General features: G+C 42.4%; 1 protein-coding gene across 1 annotated transcript in view; it reads right to left on the bottom strand.

Annotated features, from left to right (window-relative positions):
- Positions 1-1,992: 1,992 nt before the first annotated feature.
- The window catches only part of IL31RA (interleukin 31 receptor A), a 53,920-nt gene continuing 34,261 nt past the window's right edge, over positions 1,993-21,651 (bottom strand). The window contains exons 6-14 of the mRNA XM_049649481.1: positions 20,953-21,032; positions 18,469-18,685; positions 11,625-11,807; positions 10,714-10,815; positions 9,740-9,886; positions 7,309-7,449; positions 5,328-5,421; positions 4,107-4,188; positions 1,993-2,922 (exon numbers count right to left, since the gene is read on the bottom strand). Coding sequence (XP_049505438.1) covers positions 2,473-2,922; positions 4,107-4,188; positions 5,328-5,421; positions 7,309-7,449; positions 9,740-9,886; positions 10,714-10,815; positions 11,625-11,807; positions 18,469-18,685; positions 20,953-21,032 — 1,496 coding nt within the window. The 3' untranslated portion in view covers positions 1,993-2,472. The remainder of the gene's footprint in view (positions 2,923-4,106; positions 4,189-5,327; positions 5,422-7,308; positions 7,450-9,739; positions 9,887-10,713; positions 10,816-11,624; positions 11,808-18,468; positions 18,686-20,952; positions 21,033-21,651) is intronic.

Below are 21,651 nucleotides of genomic sequence, written 5' to 3'. Positions count from 1 at the left end.
AAGAAAAGAAAAGAAAAGAAAAGAAAAGAAAAGAAAAGAAAAGAAAAGAAGGAAGAAAAATGAAGCGTTAAAAAGAGAAGCTTCTGGGAAAGGCAGGAAAGCAGAAGATGGGAGGGAGGAAGGGATGAAGCAGAGGAGGGGCCAGGAGTGTGGCATTTTCCAACTGTCCACCAGAAGACATTTCAGGCTTTAATGAATGATTAAGGGAGGAGAAGCAGAGGGGAAGGTCTTCATCTCTGAAACCCACTCACAGGAGCCAGCTGGGACTCCTCCTCTCTCCCCAGACATGTAATTCTTGGGTTTTATGTTCAAAAGCCTCATCCAAGTGTGAAACAAACAAGATGGGGGCAGGAGGCAGGGGACTCATTCCCTTCCCCCTTCCCCTCATACAGAATTTGAGAAGATCCCTCAGTGGGAGGTGGGCAGATGGCCACAGAAAAGAGAACAGTTGTGGGGTATGAGGCTAGCATGTCCCTAAGGTTCACAAATGCAAAGAAACAGGTAGAAAGGACTCCATCTGGAACCCTGGGGGACAAGGGGCTCATAGAAATGCCTGAGTCACAACGAGATGGGGTGGGGGAGATAGGGCAGAGAGAGACTACTACAGATGGATCCAGTGTATCCCTTGCATTTGGTCCCTATCTACTCCCAGTACAAAGGTGCAGATTCCCCAGCCTGCTGCCCCAGACCTCCTGCATTCCTCGCCTTGTCAGCAGACACTATTCTGTACACGAGGCGTGAAGAATTTGGGGGGGGCGTGTAAAGGTGCTGCAAACACTGGAAATTTCATGAGGAGAAAGTTCCGGAAGAGCTGCACCACCTGCTTGTGCCCAAGGTAAGGACACAGCAATTGGCCGAGAAAAGTGGTAGATGACCCAACAGGTGGGGTCATAGGCACATCCCTGGACCAGCATTAGGCAGACACCAAATGGGAGACAGAACCTGCTGCTCCACTGAATATCCTGTGGCATTCAGAATCAGTCCCAGACTGGATGGGGGTGGTGGGGAAGGGAGGGAAGGCCAGTCAAAATCCTGACTGTGACTGAGCTATAAACCCAAAGCCACTCACAAATCACCAAATTGGGCTTAAAATGTCATAAGCTTGTGTCAGAAATTAAGTTTAGTTATAGGAAAGTAAAGTATATTTTTGCACATCTGAATTGTTGGCTTGTGAAGTTCATGCCTGCTACTCAAGTACTGACTTCTCAAATTCTCCTATAAAAACAGACACCAGCCTTTCTGGCTGGCAAATGCTACGTTCAAGGCACCTTGGCTGCTCACTCATTGCCTGGCCTTCCCAGATCTCACCAGGTTCTCAGAGACCTCCCCTAATAGCCAGATGAGTCAAAGCCACATATTAGGAAATCATCTGCCATCACTGCGGTTAAGGTGCCAGCCCAGGGCCAGCCATCAGTCCCCAATTCTCAGCAACTGAATCCTGCCATTAGCATTTGGGCTAAAGGCTCCCCTGACGTGTCATAAGCTCTGTGCATGGCCAAGGTGAAGGAAGAGGAGTCCTGGGTCTGGGCAGCAAAGTTACAGTAGCATGTTTCCACACCCTGCTCAGGTCCTTCAGGAAAGAGGCCTTTGAAGGAAGCTTTGTAAGCATTTCTAGGCTGTGAGCTAGCATGAGGGGCCAGAGATCCTGTACAAAAGCAGTGCAGTATTTGGTGCCTTTCTACTCCCAGGTTTGAGTGCAAGATAAAGGGCCAGCAAAGGCCCCTGGGAGCTTTTCAGAGCTGGGCAATGACCTGAAGATTGGGGCAGACCTGCTGGCCCAGCCTGGAGTCCACTCCCTAGTGCCCTGCTGAGATCGATTTACTAGAGGCCAATGTGCTGTGAACTAGGGGTAAGAGTCCTGGGTGGAGGTGTTGCTGCAGACACTTGAGATTTTATGAGGTTAATGAGGAGCACACCATCAGGAAGGCCACTCCACCTCCCCTGCCCCTATATTGAGGGAGAAACAAAATCTCAAAAGTGAGATCTCAGGGCTTCCTTGGAGGTAGAACCCAGAACCCAAGGGAAACCAAGGTAAAGGGAGAGATTTCCACCTCCTACCAGACTACTGTCCTCTGGCAATGGGGAAAGTCTGTGGGATCTCTGAGGAGCAGCTCGAGCAAAAGTTGTGGCAATGACCTAATTCCTAGGGAAGGCAAGATATATCCACCTTAGGGGCTCCACTGTCCCTTAAAATCATTATGTCAGAGATCTCAGTGAGAGCTTGTTACCTGAACAAAATAAACACTTTTCCTCTGCAAAATGCTCAGACATACCACTATCCCTTCTTCTCAGGCAAGTTACACATCTGTGCCAACCAAGTTCAACAAGCCACTCAGGGATGTGTGACAATTTCTCTAACACAAAGCAAGGATGGGGAGACAGCCAAGGAAGCTCTTCTGGCTAAGCCTAATACATTCTATCTATAAGAGTTACCCACACTACGACCCAGAGAGATTCAAGTCACAGTAACAATTAGACTTCCTTTTTGGTTTGCTCTGGAAGTTTTTCAGACGTGAGAAATTCTCTGGTTGTCACTGAATTTTTCAAGTATGGATTAGGTTCTCCTTCTTCACAGATACGGTCTGGCCCTAAATTCGGAACAGAAGAAAGAAGCTGCTCTGTGGTTTCTAAGCAGATCCCCTCTGGTATTCTAGAACACAGTTGTTGGGATTTTCTCTGTGGAATCTCAGTTGAAATGAGAGGACAGTAAGGCCGATATGGAGAAGTCACATATTCATTTTTTTCCTCTCTCAAAATGTTTTCCTGACCCTTTCCAAGTTCCTCTGTGGAAACGTCTTCCAGAAAATTCTCAAAGTTCACCACCAACTTGTCAATAAGGTCTCTGGGGAAAGAATATGGTTTTAGAACTCTGTCTTCTTCCATATTCACAGGGTCATCAGATTCCTTCAAATTTATCTTATCCTGAAAAAGAGAAAAGGATACCCCCAATGATCATTTTGGAGCTACACATGAGGTAGTCAACAGGCTTGGGACAACCAATGTCTCACCTCTTGACCAGCCCCCCACATTCCTTCCAGAGACCAGAAGTGATGGCCAATCACCTCCATATGCCCTTCCATAAGAGCATGGCAACACTGGCCCATTTCCTGAGAATGGCACAAGGTATTCCATTTTTTTCTTATAGAGAGCTCGAGACTATTTGCCACACAATCTTAAGTTCACAAAACTACAGTTCAGATGGGAACCAAAATTAGAACTCTTACAGATGCAAAAACTACAATCATGAAGACAAATGACTTGCCCAACATCATCAGAAAAATCAAAGGTGGCCTCCTAGGCAGAGGCAGTGTCTTTAACATCTTTGTATACAAAGAGTCTAGCTCAATGCCTGGCATTCAGTGAGTAATATATGCCTGCCATGGAGGCCAGCCCTATGTTACTCAAAAGGCATTTTCGAGGCACCCGGATGGCTTAGTTGGTTAAGCGTCCAACTCTTGATCTCAACTCAGGCAATGATCCCAGCATTGTGGGATCGAGCCCCTTACTGGAGCCTGCTTGGGATTCCTCCTCTCCCTCCCTCTGCCCCTTCCTCTATCTCTCTCTCTCAAAATAAATAACTTTTTTAAATAAATGAACACTTTAGACATCTGACAATACTGCCTATAAATCTGTTTACTCTCTTCATAACTTTTAATAAGTAGCAAATAAGGTAATACACAGCTGATACAGGAGAGAACAGAAATAACACAAATAACAAAAATTTAAATAAGTAAATAAAAATGTCCATGTTTAAAAAAGATTTCTGAGTTGAAACAAATGCTAATACTAAAAATTCCAGCATCAAGCAATACTAGAAACAGTCTTTAATACAAATTTAAAGGTGATATTTGACAGGGCTTGTTTTTACTTAACTAAGAAATTATACCTTAAAACTTTCAAAAGAGTTTTCGATTTAAAAACTTATGAAATTTGGGGCACCTGGGTGGCTCAGTCACTTAAGTATCCCACCTCAGCTCAGGTCATGATCTCATAGTTCATGTAAACCCTGTATAATCTCAGCCCAGGACTCCTAACCTCCATCACTCTTCGTTGTCTTTTACAACCAGCCTCCTCAATGATTCCTTGACAAAGACAGGACTGTTTACCTTGAAATCATCTCCACACCATGTGGCTATGCTGCTTTCAGCAGGGTTGGGGACATCGGGCCAACAGAGGTGCTTCAATCTGCTAATAATATTTTAAAACAGGAAGTGAGTTAAAGAAGTATATTACTCACACTGCATGGCTATGCCAAAAGGATGGAGCTTTGCTATAGGGAGTTGTGTGGCTCCCTAATAAATAAGGTCAAGCTTCTGACCTCCTGACAGAAACTGGGAAACAAAGTAACCTGGGGAGTGAAACTTCAAGTCATCAATGGGATGTGATGGAAAAACACCTTTCTTACCCTCCCCTCCCCCTCATCTCCACCCCGGGTCTTGATGCTGAAAATCACACCATCACAGAACCATGTCTTTGAGATATATTCTCCAGGAAAGGTAACACTCAAAGCCTTATAAGATACCCATACTTTAGTGCAGTGATTCTCAAAGTGGGGTACCATCCAGCAGCAGCAGCAGCAGCAGCAGCAGCATTACCTGGGAGCTTGTTACACATGCAACACGTACAAGAATTTGGCTGCTGACCTGGTTTCTACCTATGGTTGGAAAATGAGGTTGACATTCACTTAACCATAACTAAGCATAGCTGCTTGGCAGAGAAGGCCCCAAATTGCACAATTCTGGAGAGAGAGGTCTATGAGGGAGGGAGCTCTTGACCAGCATGACAGTATGAGGCTGTCTGTGGAGAGAAAGCCTATGACCTTGAGGATGAGTTTCCTTTCCCATAGTGGCCAGGACAGGCAGGACAAATGCCCCTGTAGCCAGCCCTCCAACACTGCACCAAGAGCAAGGAACAAGTCTGTGCTGGGCACACTACTGGCTAGTAATCTAATTCTATGGGTACGCTCCCTGGTCTGCCTGGGAGAGAAGCTAGTGGCCTTCAGCCCTCTTGCTGCTGCCAAATGCTGAGAGAAAGGACCTTCTCCCTAATTTTAGTCTCAGATGCCAAATACAGAAGATAAAGCCTGTGGGGCAGCTGGCAATCCCTTGGCCTAAGCCTGGTGTATGGGGCTGTGGGGGTGAGAGTCCTCTTGTTTGGTCAGAATTCTGATGAGCTATAGGGTGTAACATATAATAAACTCCATAAATATATGCCAAATTAATAAATGAAACAACACCCCCTTAATGACAGAGAACCCTCTTCCACCCATGATGTCTTCCACCCCTTTCTGTTGCCTATAACGCCCATGCTGTCGCCTATAAACTCACTTGGACTTTTTGAGACCATATGCCACTGACAAGATGATGAGAATAAGAAGGCCACCTCCAACCAGAGAAGTTATAAGGAAAATCTCAAGGATACCTTTGGGAATAGGAGAACAAATGTCAGTTAAAGTCCTCACTTTCTTAACAAATACCAAAGATTAACTTTTTATTCTAGTAGCTTAAGCAACACATTACTTATGAGTTTTCTTTCAATTCAATTGAATTTGAATTTATTCATTAAAAATAACCCTGGTATTTATGGCTCCTCATCCAGTTCTCTTCTGCCTGAATAATAGTGACAGATATTATGTTCACAAGGTTCAGTCTCCAACCTTTTTAATTCAGTACATATTTATGAGCACTTACCATTTGCCAAACACTGTTCTGGGTAATAAAATAAACAGCAATAAGCAAGAAATACAAGATCTCTACTCTCATGGAGCCTACGTTCTGGTAGGAGGATTCAGACAATAAAAAAAGATTATTTCAGATATAATAGGATATTAGACTGTATCCAAGGTAAGGTTGAAGAAAAGTTAGTAACTTTACATAGGGTGGCAAAGGAAGACTTCTCTGAGAGGTGAAATTTGAGCTAATGTTAATAATGAGAAGAAAGTGGCCATGCAACAATATGGAAAAAGCATTTCTGGCAAAAGGAACAGTAGATGCAAAAGCCGCAAAGCAGAAAGAAGTTAACACAGACAGAAGCAGAAAGTTGTAGGAGATGAGGTCAGTAAACAACAGATTGTGAAGGATCCTGAAAGCTATGGGTAGGAGTTTGAATTTTACTTAAAATACAACAGAAGCCACTGGTGGGTTTCAAGCAGGAGTCTAGGGTTTTAAACTCTGGCTGGTGTGTGGAGAGTAGACTGTAGAGGAACAGAGACAGAAGGAAGGAGATTTGTAATGTGTAGACAAGTGTAAGAAACATCGACGCTCCAAGGCAGGCTCTTGCCTTAAATTTGACCCATGGAGAAAATTCTAGCAGATAAAGCAATTTGTGCCCAGTGTTGTGAAAATAAAACAGGATTTTTAAAAGACGCTAAAGAACAATATCAAAAACCTCCAAAAAGGCAGTGTTAGTCCATAAAAATAGAACGTGTTGTGTAAAAAACACAATCCCATATTCTTATTTTCCAGAGGCATAAATATATTTTTATTCTTTTAACAACGTAATGAGCAAGAGGTTTTCAAGAGTACTTAAACCAGACTATTTTTCACTTTTACTGTAAAAATTGGCAATGTCCTTTCACTTTTAATGTAAATAATTCTTAAAACAATTCGAATATATCAAATCAAATCTCTTTCCCTCAAAGACTTGAGAAAATTAACATATTTCTGTTTCGCCCATTCCCCTTCTTTCTTCTTGATCTCTCTTCTCATTTCATCTTCTTTTCCTCTTGAATATTTCCCATAACCATCATACAACACTATACAGCATTTTATATTTTGTTATTTATTACATTTTTCTTGCTATTTTTCTAATCTAAAAACTAATAAGCAGAACATGTCATGTATGTTTTTACTCAAAAATCTTCACAAAGGATAGAGGTTAAGTTACTTCCTGTGGGCCAGTGGTGCTTGTTCAACCAAGGTTTTCCCTCTAAGGCCCCATTGTGCAGTAACCTGTGACACAGAGAAACTGGTGACTATGAACTTGGGGACAGCCTTGAAGCAGGAGCTTGTTTGGACTGAGAGTAAAGTTGGCATTAACTTGATCTCTTCACCTCAAGATAATAGGGGGCTATCCATTAGGAAGGAGCAAAATGACCACTCTTTTTCAATTCAGCTCTCAATGTGCCTGCTCTCCCTATTCGCTCCTCACACATACACCTTCCAGGAAGGCCAGTGAGCCACAGGGTAGATGGTTCTTCTATGTACCACCCTTTCATTTGGCTTCCCCCTGCCTTTGGAAAACATCATCACTAACTGGCCTAAGAGAAATGCCAAGAGGACTTATCCAAGGCTTGAAGGAAATACTCACTAATTGACAATGTCTTGAAGTTTATCGTGGTGCCGTTGATCCCCCCAGCACTAGTGCTGGCCATGACTTGAAGACTATAAGAGGTCTTTCGTGTTAGGGACTCCAGATCGTACTGCAGGATGTTGGAGTTAACTGTCTTGGCTAAAGGAAAAAGATGGAAGTCAAATGCCAGAGCCAAGGCCAAGTAAAAAAAAATGCCAGATCCAAGGCCAAGGAGTGAAATAAGAGCACTGGAACCTGTACCTCTAAACCAGCCCATCTCATACCCCAATCCCTCTATCCATGTTGTGCTTAAAATTTGCCTATAAAGACAGATCAAGGACCTAAACATAAGAGCTAATATTATAAAACTCTTAGAAGACAAACACAGGGTAAATGGTGGCCTTGAATTTGCCCTTGGTTTCTTAGGTATGATACCAAACACATAAACAACAAAAGAAAATAGATTAATCTGGACTTCACCAAAATAAAAGCTTTTGTGCATCAAAAGACATTATCAAGAGAGTGAAAAGACAACCCACAGAATGGGAATATATGCAAATCACAGATTTTATAAGGAACTTCTATTGAGAATATATATTTAAAAACTCTTAGGACTCAACAACTGAAAGGCAAATAACCCAATTTAAAAATGGTCTGGGGGGGTGTCTGGGTGGCTCAGTCAGCTAAGCGTCCGACTTCGGCTCAGGTCACAATCTCGCGGTCCGTGAGTTCGAGCCCCGCGTCGGGCTCTGTGCTGACAGCCTGGAGCCTGTTTCGGATTCTGTGTCTCCCTCTCTCTGACCCTCCCCCGCTCATGCTCTGTCTCTCTCTGTCTCAAAAATAAATAAACGTTAAAAAAAAAAATTTAAAAATGGTCTGGAGCGCCTGGGTGGCTCAGTCGGTTAAGTGTCCGACTTCAGCTCAGGTTGTGATCTCGCAGTCTGTGGGTTCGAGCCTCATGTCGGGCTCTGTGCTGACAGCTCAGAGCCTGAAGCCTGTTTCAGATTCTGTGTCTCCCTCTCTCTGACCCTCCCCTGTTCATGCTTTGTCTCTCCCTGTCTCAAAAATAAAGGTTAAAAAATAAATAAATAAACAAACAAACAAACAAATAAATAAATAAATAATAAAAATGGTAAAAAAAAATTGAAAAGACTTTCTCAAAGAAGATCCTTAAATGACCAATTAGCACATGCAAAGATGCTCAGCATCATTAGGTATTAGGGAAATGCAAATCAATATCACACTGAGAAACCATTTCATGCCCACAAGGATAGCCATAATAATCTTTTTTAACATAAAATAAGTGTTGGTAAGAATGTGGAAAAATTGGAATTATCAGACTTTGCTGGTGGGCACATAAAATGGGGCAGCCTCTATGGAAAACAGTTCAGTGGTTTCTCAAAATGTTAAGCCCAAATTACCATATAACCCAGAAATTCCACTCCTAGGTATATGCCCCAAAGAATTAAAAGCAGAGAACTCAAACAGGTATTTTCACACAGATATTCATAGTAGCATTAATTATAGTGGCCAAAAGGTGGAAACAACCCAAATGCCCATCAACTAATGAATGGATAAATAAAATGTGGGATATCCACATAATAGAATATTCTTTAGCTATAAAAAGGAATGAGATACTAATACAAGCTACAGGATGGATAAATCTTTTTATCCATCTTTGAAAACTTTCAAAACTTTGAAAACAATATGCTAAGTAAAAGAAGCCAGGTAAAAGAAGCCTCATAGTCTATGATCCCATTTGCATGAAATAGCCAGAATAGGTAAATCAAAAAGACAGAAAACAATTTTGTGGTTTCCAGAGACTGTGGAAAGAAGACAATGCCAAGACACTGATTAATGGCTACCAGGTTTCTTTTCGGCATGGAAACAGGTAGAGATGATGGTCACACATCATTATCAGCAAACTCAATGCCACTAAACTGTGCATTTTCAAATGTTTTAAGTGGTGAGTTTTATGTTATATGTATTTTGCCATAATAAAAAAATTTGCCTAATTTTAGGAATCCATGCCCATCCCTAGGATATCAGGAGATAGTCTGGATTCAAGGAAAAAAGTATGACTTGGCAGTGGGCAGTAGGAGTCAGGATAAAGGGTCCTGCACCGAGCTAAGTGTCACTACTCTACTCTTTAATCCAAGCACACAAGTCCATTCCAGACTAATGATGGTGAAGCTCCCAGGAGGCCCACTTGTTCACAGCCTAACGAGGACATATTATATCAACTCCTGTGGTTCCTACAAGACTGTCACTTCACTCTCATTTGACTCCACAAAACTCAAGAGATAGGTACTCTTGGCCTCATTATCAGAGATTCTCAAAGAAGCTAAGTGACTCATGCAAGATTATAGGGCACCAACCCCTAAGGCAGGTCTATCCATAGCACGTTTGGGTTTTAGGGAGTTTCCAACTTGGCTATAAGCACACTTACAGAATTCTTTTCCATCTTCAGCTTGGTAAAATATGGTGTAGTTGGTGATGAAACCATTTCTTTGACTCTTGGGAATCTCTTTCCATGTGATTGTGACTGTCTTCACACCAATGTTGTCCGCCTGGGTCACAGGACCTGCTGATGGAACTTTACAAGACAGGGATAAAAACAATGAACACTGAATCACAGTGGAGTAGATCCTTTCCCCACAAAGGCTCTGGCTAGTACTGAAAGCGAAATCAGTGCTGGAGGTGGGAAATAGGAGCAAAGTAGGTAAATGATGAATCATCTTGTTTGGGAACACTGTTTTCTGGAATTATCCATCTCGAACAGAAGAAAAGCAGGGTCAGAGGCCTGCAAAAAAAAGTACTTTCTTATGGCTCTCACTCTCATTTTGCATTCAGTTTCTACTCATATCTGTAATAGCTATCATCAAATATAGGTGAAGGATATGCCCCCATGGGCTACCTCTGAGTGACAGGATGTGTTTTCTAACGTGGAGGAGGTTAACTTCCAAAAGATAAAGTCTGAGAAGTTCACCAGTAAAACCCTTGATTACAATTACACAATTAAAAGTAATTTTTTAGCATCTCCAACTTATGATTAACTCTGCAAAGTCCCTAACCCGGTCTTAGCTAAATGTTATTCTGCCTACAGGGCTATTTGCACAAAGTTTCTTTGTGAATTTGCACAAACTATTTCAACTCTCTGGGCCTTGATTTTCCATTTATTAAATTAGGGGCCTGGACTTGATGATCTCTAACTTCTAGTCCAGCTTTGAAATTCAGTGGATCTACAACTTGACCACATTGTGTCAAGCATATATAGCTTACCAGAAGCTGAAAGAAGGTGCAGCACAGCTAAACACTAAGGCAACTGTGAATGAGCTACAGACATCCACAGCCTTGTCTGGATGTTGGATAGCACCCCCCCACTCAGTGTTTCCTTGCCCCACAGGGCCTTTTCATACATACTGCCTTCTCTGACATAAGCCTGGATGGAAAATGGCTTGCCCACTCGATCTTGCAACACTGGATACACAGAGATGTTATAGCACCAGAAAGGTTTTAATTCATCTGTAAATAAGAAAGAGAGACGGAAAACAAGACTTACTTCAGGGCATGGCAAAGGAGAAGAACCACTAAACCAACTTACCACTACAACTTACTAAAGATGCTCTATTTCTCTACAGTTTCCACATCTGGAAAATAAGGAGGTTAGGTTGGATGGTCTCTAATGTCTATGCTAGTTCTAAAATAGAACTTTTAAAATTAATTCTAAGAACCAAGTCTGCACCAGTGTGATAAAATGACAGAGACATCCAGGAAGGGAAAAGAAATCCGTCCCTCCTCCATCATGGATTTTGATACCTGATTTGGTAGCAATGCAGAAAAAAACTGAATCCTTCTGTTAACAGCACATCACCTGGTGAACTCAGATACCATGAATTCCAGCTCCTCTGTCTTCCTGCATCCCTGCATGACTATAAATCCTTATATGAGTGCTATTAAGTATTAATAAATGGCTGGACTGACAGGATTAGGAGGGTAAAGCCTCACTTATCTGTGATCAGTGTTTGTTGGGATGGGATATAAACTCTAATGTTATCCCCATGATCAAGACATCAGGAAGGGCTCTCTGATGGTGGTGTTAACATGGTGTTTTCCACCTGGAAACAGGCCAGATACCTGGTGTGATACCCATGACTTCCCAACACAGCCTCACTGGGAAATGGCAAGAATGTCACTTCACTAAGCTTGCACTAGCTTTGTCAAATGCTATTAACCACACCTACAGCTTTGACGTCAAAGTTAAAGATTTTAAAACTGATGGAAATGAAACTGAATCCCACAAAGAGGGAACTTATACGGTTCATAATTGCTACCTTGCTTAATTGTCCAGTTTGTAGCCTGAGACACAGATTCCCAGGAAAAAGTGGAGGGCTCTGAGTCCAAATCTGGAAACCACTCAACCATCCATGTGTCTACCGCTGGAGCAGAGCTTCGCCACTCCACCACCAGCTGGTCCTGAGTGAGGCAGGCCTGCATGGCCTCAATGCACTGAAATGCTAAGAGAGGAGAAAAAGAAGAAAGAAAGCTACCCAACTCATTCTCCAAATGCACCAACCACACTGGCATGCATTCACTGCCCAAATTGTAAAGAAGATCAAAGTTCAGGATCTCCACTGCAGCCTCCCTTAATGGTGCTGTTTCCACCCTTTTTATTGTATCTCTTTTCTTTAACCCCAACTTTGATGTAAGTACCTTCTTAATTTTTCCTTATCTCTGACAAAATTTACCTGTTTCCAAGAAAGGATCTCACTAGAGAGTTGCTGACTCAAAAGACTCACCTTCCACAGGTGCCTCTGCAAATAAAAGGAAAGCAAGCCTGAGACAAAGAATGAATCTCTAAAGACAGAATTTCAGGCACCAGGAATTCTATGGCTGGGAGCTGGGGACCCTAATATCATACCAGGGAGGTGGCTTCAAATTTCAACTGTCTAGGCTAGCCCCACACAACCTGCCTATGGATTCCTCTCCATAGGGCAGTAAGAATTGTATCTGTACCAGAAAGATGCAGACACACTCATTCAAAGCACCTAGGTATGGACCGATATGCCAATGACAACATTTTCTGCAAGCCCAACAAAAAACTCATGTCTGGATAAGGGCAACAAGGATTCCTTTAATAGAAAAGTTGAACATGTGACTTCAAGTACAATAGCTAGGATTTCATTAGAATCAGAGGGCTATCTTATTGAAAATTTTCTAAATAAGCAAAGAGAGGAGAACTACTAGAGGTACAGTATGGCAGAGAAGGGGTGGGGCTCAGAAGATCACAGGATGTGGCTCTCCCCTCTCCTCCACTTCTTATCACCCACAACACACCTGAAGCTTCAAAACTGGAACAGAAAATATGCTTAAATGAACACCAAAGACAATCTTGGATAAAGGCAGAAAAGGAGGCAGTGTCCCTCAAAAAAATAAATAAATAAAAGAGCCTTCTGAAGCTAGAAGCCAAGGCCAAATGTAGGAATTTGATGTGGAATCTGGGGTATTGAATCCTGCTATTTCTAGGCAACAAGCCCCATGAGGCTGTGTTCATATTTAGGAACCTCTGTTCTTGAAGGCCAAAGTTCATGAATCCTTTTCCCAAACTGGGCCTTTATGAGACACTCCAGCTGCTAGTCCCATAAGCAAGGCCAGGTAATTTGTCACCCTGAAAGGGTCAGGAAGGGCAGATGAGGCATGAAGAAAATGTGAAGCTGGAGTGAGGACAGGGGCCTGAGCATTAAGCCCTCGTAACCCCTAGAGCTCCTGTCACTCCCACCTCCTACCCCCTCACCCCTGCTCATAGCCTGTACGCATCCTCAATTACCATCGAAGTCAGGCCAAAAGGCATTCCTAGAGCATCTGGAACCCTCCCCAGCCTCTTGTAGCAGATAATGTTCATGCTCTCTGATCTTCTCAATTCCTTCTTACTGTTTTTGTGTATTTTTCTTGGTTGGAAGAACTTTGTAATATAACTCATACTCCAGAGTCCCCTTGCAAGGTCATGCTGGAACTGCCTTCCCCAGGATGTTTATTACAGATTTTACCTGTTATGGCTTGAACTGTGTCCCCCCAAAAAGATATCCTCAGAATGCAACCGCAGAATGCAAGTACCGCAGAAGGCAACCTTATCAAGAAATCAGGTTGTTGCAGATGTTAATAGTTAAGATGGTAGGTCCTTAACCCAGTATGACTGGTGTCCTCATAAGAAAAGTGGAATTTGGACACACAGACAAAGAGACAGAGGAAGCTGGCCCTGTGGAGACCAGGCAGAGAGTGAAGTTATGCTGTCACAAGCCAAGGAATGCCTAGAGCTTACCAAAAGAGGAAGAAGGAAGGAAGGAACTCCCCTAGATGGTTCTGAAAAAGCATAGCCCCATCAACACCTTGGTTTCAGATTTCTAGCCCCCAGAACAATGGGATAATAAATTTCTGTTGTTTGAAGCCACTCAGTCTGGTACATTTCTATAGCAGCCCTGGGAAGAACACACTGCACCTTTGGCCTGGCCTTCCCTTCCCTGACGTTGCTTCCTTCACTGCCTTTTCTGGTCTCCCTGGAGGCAGTTTCTCAGTTATTACTTGCACACAAATCTTAACCTGAAGACAGGAGTGAGTGTTGATTCCTAAGCCCACACCTTTCTTTACCAACACTGGCTATCAGAGGAACAGGAGTCAGGTCGAAAGAGCCAAATATGCTGCAGGGAAGAAGAGAACAGCCCAGGCTCTGGGCCACAAGAGTGTGGAAAAGGTTCAATTAAGCCATAAGTCAACCTTCAAAGGGCCTGGGTAGTGTCAAAGGGTGCTGAAAGAGAAGTTTCCTAATCATCACTCTGCTGTATGTATACTAATTGCTGAATCTTTCCATTATTCACCAAGAACTTTTGAGCACTTTCTCCAAATACACCATACCCCCAGGAGCAGGAGAAAATCCATATTCTTCTGGGGAGAGGGGGAAGGGGCTTTGACCACTAATACCTTTAAGTTCTTGTCATTTGCATGAAAGCAGTCACTGTGGGCCATCACATATAGTCCTCAGGTGCTATGGTGCCTCACCTTCGCCAGCTGTCCTAGCCTATCCTCAGCTCTTCCCCAAGAGTTCAACCTCCTTCTGACTCCCCACCACAAAATGGCTGTGCTCTTCTGGGCCCTGCCTCAGATCACTCCAGAGTCACCTGCTGGCTAAGGTCTTTTAAAACCCAGAGGATGATCAGACCAGATGGAACCTGAAGGTGTATCTATTCCAAACCCTTATTTTAAACATGGTAAAATGGAGTCCCACAGAGGTAAATAACCAGTTCAGTGTCAAACAGCATCAAATCCAAGGTTCTGAATAAAGCATATTATATAAATTTGGATCGTGGAGACCTGTGTTTGAATTCCACCTGAGAAACCATGGGCAGATTCCTAAGCTCTCCCGAATCTCAGCTTCATCGTCTATGAAATGATTCCACAGCATCTACCTCATGGGTCATTTCAAGGCTAACATTAAACTGACCTATGTCATCTTATCACAGTGCCTAAGATATACTAACAGTATATGATAATTATACTTAAATATTGTTATAGTTATTACAATTATAACTATTCTCTACTTGACTCCATTTTATTAAATAAAATTCTGTAAAGCATTACTTTCTTATATGTCTAAAACAGGGGTCTTTATACTTTCTCTGTAAGAAGCCCAATAGTAAATATTTTAGGTTTTATAGTACACATGGTCTTTGTCACAACTATTCCACTCTATCACTGTTTCTTTTTTTTTTTTTAATTTTTTTTAACATTTATTTATTTTTGAGATAGAGACAGAGCATGAATGGAGGAGGGTCAGAGAGAGAGGGAAACACAGAATCCGAAACAGGCTCCAGGCTCTGAGCTGTCAGCACAGAGCCCGATGAGGGTCTTGAACTCACCAACCGCGAGATCATGACCTGAGCTGAAATCAGACGCTTAACCGACTGAGCTACCCAGGCGCCCCGTTATCACTGTTTCACAAAAGGTGATACAACTAAATGTAAACAAATAGGTGTGGCTGTGCTCCCATAAAACTTTATTTACAAAAACAGGTGCCAGGCCAAGTTTGGTCCACAAGCTGTAGCTTGCCTACATCTGGTCTGGGATCATTATAACTAATGATCACACCAATGTTTCTGACACAAATCAAGTACCTTCAGAATTGGGAAAAATAAACAACAAACCCTATGGGAATTTAGCTAAAATATATTTCATAGTATTTGTGAAGTTGATAATCCATGTCTAATAAAAATTTAATGAGAAATTGTATTAACAATGACAATAGTAATAATTAGCATTAAATAAAGCATTTTATTTATTTATTTTAAAATGTTTATTTTGGGGCGCCTGGGTGGCTCAGTTGGTTATGCATCCGACTTCGGCTCGGGTCACAATCTCACGGCTCGTGAGTTCGAGCCCCGCGTCGTGTCGGGCTCTGTGCTGACAGCTTGGAGCCTGGAGCCTGCTTTGGGTTCTGGGTCTCCCTCTCTCTCTGCTCTTGCCCTGCTCACACTCTCTCTCTCAAAAAGTGAATAAACATTAAAAAATATTTAAAAAATAAAAATAAATAAAATGTTTATTTATTTTTTAGGGAGAGAGAGCAGAGGACAGGCAGAGAAGAGAGAAAGAGAGAGAGAGAGAGAGAGAGAGAGAGAGAGAATCCCAAGAAGGTTCCTCACTGTCAGCTTGAACCGTGAGATCATGACCTGAGCCAAAACCAAGAGTTGCATGCTTAACTGACTGAGTCACCCAGGTGCCCCCAGGCAAAGCATTTTATTTTATTTTAAATATTTATCTTTTTTATGAATATAATTTATTGTCAAATTGGCTTACATACAACACCCAGTGCTCATCCCAACAAGTGCCCTCCTCAATGCCCATCACCCATTTTCCCTCTTCTCCACACCCCCATCCACTCTTAGTTTGTTCTCTGTATTTAATAGTGTCTTGTGATTTCCCTTCCTCCTTCTCTGTTTGTACCTATTTTTTTTCCCCTTCCTTTCCCCCATGGTCTTCTGTTCAGTTTCTCAAGATCCACATATGAGTGAAAACATATATCTGTCCTTCTCTGACCGAATTTGCAGCAGCGTGGATGGAACTGGAAGGTATAATGTTTATTTATCTTTGAGACACAGAGAGACACATAGACAGAGTGAAGGGGGGGGGAAGGGCAGAGAGAGAGGGAGACACAGAATCCGAAGCAGGCTCCAGGCTCTGAGCTGTCAGCACAGAGCCCAACGTGGGGCTCAAACTCACGAACTGTGAGATCATGACCTGAGCCAAAGTCAGACACTTAACTGACTGAGCCACCCAGGCACCCCTAGGCAAAGCATTTTAAATATACAATCTCATTTCATCATCACAACAGCTCTATGAAATAGGTGTTACAATAAAATAACTCCATTTTACAAGCAACTAAGGTTTAGAGTTTAGATAACTTGCCCAAGGTTTGCAGTGCCTAGATATTGTAGTGAAAAAGTAAAGATATAACTACAGGGCTGTTGGACTCCCAAGCCTAGGTTTGTATCCCCTATTCTTTACTGCCTTCCACTCCAGGGCAACACCAAGAAATTTGGATTACTATGCAGCAGTGCCTCTATTAACAAAGAATGTTTATTCAATGACACATGCATTTGTCAGAAACCTCATCACTAGGGGTATTAGATAGGTAGTAGATAGATAGTATCTTGGAAACTAGGATTCCAGGAACTAAGAATGGTGGAGAATGATATTAAATACTAAAATAATGTCAAGTGTAGCTCAAATGTCATGTATACAAATGTCATGACCCTTAAACAACATGGGGTATCAGGGGCACCAACCCCCTGAGAAGTTGAAAATCTATGTATAACTTTTGACTCTCTCAAAACTTAACTACTAATAGTTTACTGTTGACTGGAAGCCTTACTGATAACATAGTTGATTAACACATATTCTGTATGTTACATGTATTACATATTGTATTTTTACAATAAAGCATGCTAGAGAAAAAAAAATGTTATTTAGAGAGTGATAAGGGAAAATACATTTATAGCAGTGTACTCTAAAAAATTTGCACGTAAGTGGACCCACCCAGCTCAAACTCATGTTGTTCAAGGGTCAACTGTATATAGGAGTTCTAACATGAAGCAAGGCAAGAAATGGGTTAAGTTTAAGGAGAAGAGAAAGAAAGGAATATAGGCAAACAATTCTAGAGCCAGTAGTGCAATGCCGGAGCCAGTCCAGGTCTAAGTAAAGAGAAGTGGAAAAGTGGAGAAGTGCATTATCTGACTATGATGTGTTTCAACAAATAGTTACTGAGCACCTTTTGTATGCAAAATACTCTATGCCTGTTCTAACTGTTGCAGATGAGGGAAGCGGTGTGAGGAAGAGGAAAAGAAGGAAAAGAAAAACAAAATTCTCTGCACTCATGGAACTTGTATCCAATTGAGGGAAAGATAGGCAACAAAATAAATGAGAAAATCTATAGACTGACAAACACATTTATAGAGAAAAATAAAGTAGGGGAGAGGAAACCCCTTGCCTGTAATTCCTTGCATAAGAATCAAAGAAGGTATTTTATTCCAAAATGGAATATAAAATATGAGTTTGCCTAGGAGCAAAACTACTTAATCAAAAGTGTAATGAGTGGCTCCTGGATGGCTCAGTCAGTTAACTGTTCAACCCTTGATTTCAGTTCAGGTCATGATCTCACAAGTTCTTAACATTGGGCTCCGTGCTGACAGCATGGAACTTGCTTGGGATTCTCTCTCTCCCTCTCTCTCTCTGCCCCTTCCCCCCTCCCCATCCCCCCAGTGCACGCACACTCTCTCTCTTGCCCTCTGTGAAAAATAAATAAACATAAAAAAAAGAGGAAAAGAACACAGAAGAATGAGCAAATGAAGGCTGAGACATAGTCAACACTGTGAGGAGAAAATCCCAAATACAGAACTTCTAGGTGTGTGACTTTGTCTCATATGACTTTATGAAGTCTCTGATTTTCAGCACAGGCTTTGTTCCAGGCTCATTAATTACCACAAGAGTTTGCTATCCTCACCATAACCTAAAAAGTTCCCACTTCATTTTCATTTTGACTTGAGAGAAACACAACCCTTGAGAGCAGAGGGATTACTTCCTGGCCAACTAGATGGGGCCAGACATCTAAGTAGAAGTTAACACTGTACTTACACTTTTCATTGATAGCTGGAATCCTCAGGGTGGCCACCGGAGATTCCCCAAGAGAATTATAAGAAACCACACAAACCCAATAGGTCTTGCCTCCCAGATACAGTTCAAGCTTCTCGTTAGTGGTGTTCAATGTCTTTGTGAGGTTAGTACTGTTTTCTGGAAAGTACCATATGTTGTAGCCAAGTGCCTTCTCCAGGACTGGGGCTCCACTTGCCTTCTGAACCCAAAGGAAACAAAATTTATTGCCAAAAACAAGAAAAGACAGGACAGGCAGTGAGACTGTGATAAATGGTGAGGATGAGGGGTGAAGGGTAATGTTAATTATTAAGTGCTAAACTACAATTTAGGCAATTACCCTTCTGGGATTAATAACACACCCTGTGCTGTGATATTAACCCTTCAAGGGCCAAAAGAGATTTGCTAAGTGGCCCCTTGGTATCAACCCTTAACATAAGTCTAATTCCACGAGGCTGAACTAGGAGAATGCCAAGCCAATGTAAGGAAGTCGCCCCCATATTCTTTGGATGCTTATCTTTCTATCTCACAGGCACAGGACAGTATAAATTAAAAATCTGAGGCATTCCCTCCAAGAACCCCAATTCTGTTCTGGCCCTGGGTAATCTCTTGTCTGGAAGCTTCCAAGGGTTGGAAAGTATTTATATTGCTGCATAAAAAGCAGCATGCCTCCTCCTTTGAGGAGGGAGCTAGTTTCCCTAGACCAGGCACATCAGGTATCCTAGCGAAGAGGCCTGAAACATTCAGGTCCTAAATCTGTAGTGAGAAGCCTAAGGTGACCCCAGGGGCTCTAAGCCAAACTCTTATTTGCAGCCTTGAACTTGAACCTACTAACCATATGTTTTGCCTAGGAATCAGCACACTGAGTATTCCCCAGGAATTATAGGGCTTTTCACTTGTTCAGTTTATGTTACTGATAACACACCTGGATAGAGTAGAATGACTGAATGTAAGGTCAGACAGGACTTCAGAAGTCACTTTGTCCCACTGACATTTCAGTTCAGGAACTGACATAGAGGCTTCCATGACATAAAAGGTCAGAAACTCCCTGATGACTCGGAGTCCTTTACCTCTTGGGATAATTCATTCTCTTTTTTAAGTAACAGCTTTATTGAGATATAATTCACATAACATAAAATTCACTATTTTAAGGTATGCAGTTAAGGATTTTTGGGGTTTTTTTTTAGTATACTTGCAGAGTTGTGCAATCTTCACCACCATTCAGTTTTAACCAATCTTTGCTAACCAACTTTAATTCTTAGAAAACTCTCCTGCTGAGGCAAAAGAAAGACCAGTCTCCAGGTGAGGAGGAGAAGGAGAAAGGCATTCAAGTCCATTTCATCTATTTCACATGTTGGCCTACTTGGCCCAACACATGTGGCTGCCCACATGTGGAAATGGGCCACTGTTTGCTTTCCCTCCCCCAAAATAATGTTGACAGAGTGATTTGTTTCCACACTTAATCACTGAGAAAGATACCACGACATTTAGGATTGATTCTTAAAGATTTCCCAGTGACACTGGTTGTGCCCTCCCTGGCCTGTTGCCTCTACAACCCGAGGGTGCCCATGGCCCTGGGGTGTGAAGAGAGCAAGGAAAGGTAAAGGATGCTCCAGTCCTGACATAACTAGGAGCAGAATATCATTTGGTAAAGCAGGTGGTTTCTCCATTTTCAGAAGTATTTTAAACTTGCCTGGACTTGAGCAAGCATGAAATAATATGATGACTTATGCCCTGAGAACTCTGGACACTAATAAAGAGTTCTGATATTTTACTGCTCTATTCTCTTTTTTCTCCCCACTAACTCCCCAGTCTTTTCTCTCCTGGTTCCTGGCTGCATTTTTCTTTTCTATTTGCCCTTTCCCTTTCCTGTTTATTCCCTTTTCCCCTCCTTTTCTTTCCTTTTTCCTACCTGCTCTCTTCTTTATTTCTCCTCTTCTCTGCATGCTGCCCCCACCTTCTCCTTTTGTCCTCAATCCCAGGCCTCCATCCTAGGAAGGACCATTTGGCCCCTGCTCTGTCCTTGCACCCCAGTGTACCCTACTTGCCCTATGTGCAATATATGTTTTCAATCACCTCAGGACACATTAGTGAGCTGATCCCAAATCAGTGTTCTTCTCCAATGTGGGGGTGGGTGCTATGCAATTTTACACTGCCTTCTAATGCAGCTAGCCAGGGGTAGGTGGGGTCCCCAGAAGGTCAAGGTGCCCCCTGCACTTGCACTTTGTACCTGTCTTATATGTTAATGTTTCAGTCCAAGGAAGAGAGGATGCAGGGTCTGCAATTCACGTTTAGGCCATCTGTAAGATAACCTAGAAGGCTTTGTGAGCTGGGAAACCACTGTGAGATGCGGGGCATTATAAAGCCTCTAGGAAAGGAAATTCAGGAGGTAAAAGTTGAAGAATTACTCTTCTTGGAGGTATAAGAGACCAAGGGTTTGAGACAGAAAAGACAACATAAGGAAATCACCTTCCACATCAACTGCACTAGCCTTCTTCCATCTACTGTGGCGGGTCTCAGGACTCTCCACAGATCCAAGCCATGTGGAGCTGTAAGGAAACAAGAATGAGGTGCTCAACACAAGACGGAAGGAAGCTACAACTGAAAATGGTGAGATTAGCTGGGCTGTCTGTTAAAAATGCAGTTAGGAAGCATTTGCTGGAGGGAGCCAGTAGGGGGAAGGTGGTCGGTGGAGGGATGGCAGCATTGCAACAACCAATGATGTCTTCATTTTGTGGCCAAAGGATTGGCATCAACTAAAAGTAAAAATTTAAACAGCTCTTGGATCTGATGACTTAATGTAAGGTAATAGAAAAGTACAATAGACCCTATTATAATATTATTTGTCATTGAAATCCGGATTGAAATGTAACATCTCATGTCCTATCATATATAACATCTACATACCTTACAGCTGGGAATGACACAGATAACTGACAAGGAGATAGATACATAGGGGTACCTGGATGACTCAGTCGGTTGTGACTCTGTTTTGGCTCAGGTCACGATCTCATGGTTTCTTGAGAGTCCCGCATCAGGCTCTGCACTGGCAATGTGGAGTCGGCTTGGGATTCTCTCTCCCTCTCGCCCTCTCTCTCTTCCCTTCCCCCACTGTCTCTGTCTCTCCAAAAATCAATACACTTTAAAAACAATTTTTTAAAGGAGATA

This window comes from Panthera uncia, assembly GCF_023721935.1.
Source record: "Panthera uncia isolate 11264 chromosome A1 unlocalized genomic scaffold, Puncia_PCG_1.0 HiC_scaffold_17, whole genome shotgun sequence".
NCBI lineage: Eukaryota > Metazoa > Chordata > Mammalia > Carnivora > Felidae > Panthera > Panthera uncia.
This window is presented reverse-complemented; position numbering and strand designations above follow the sequence as displayed.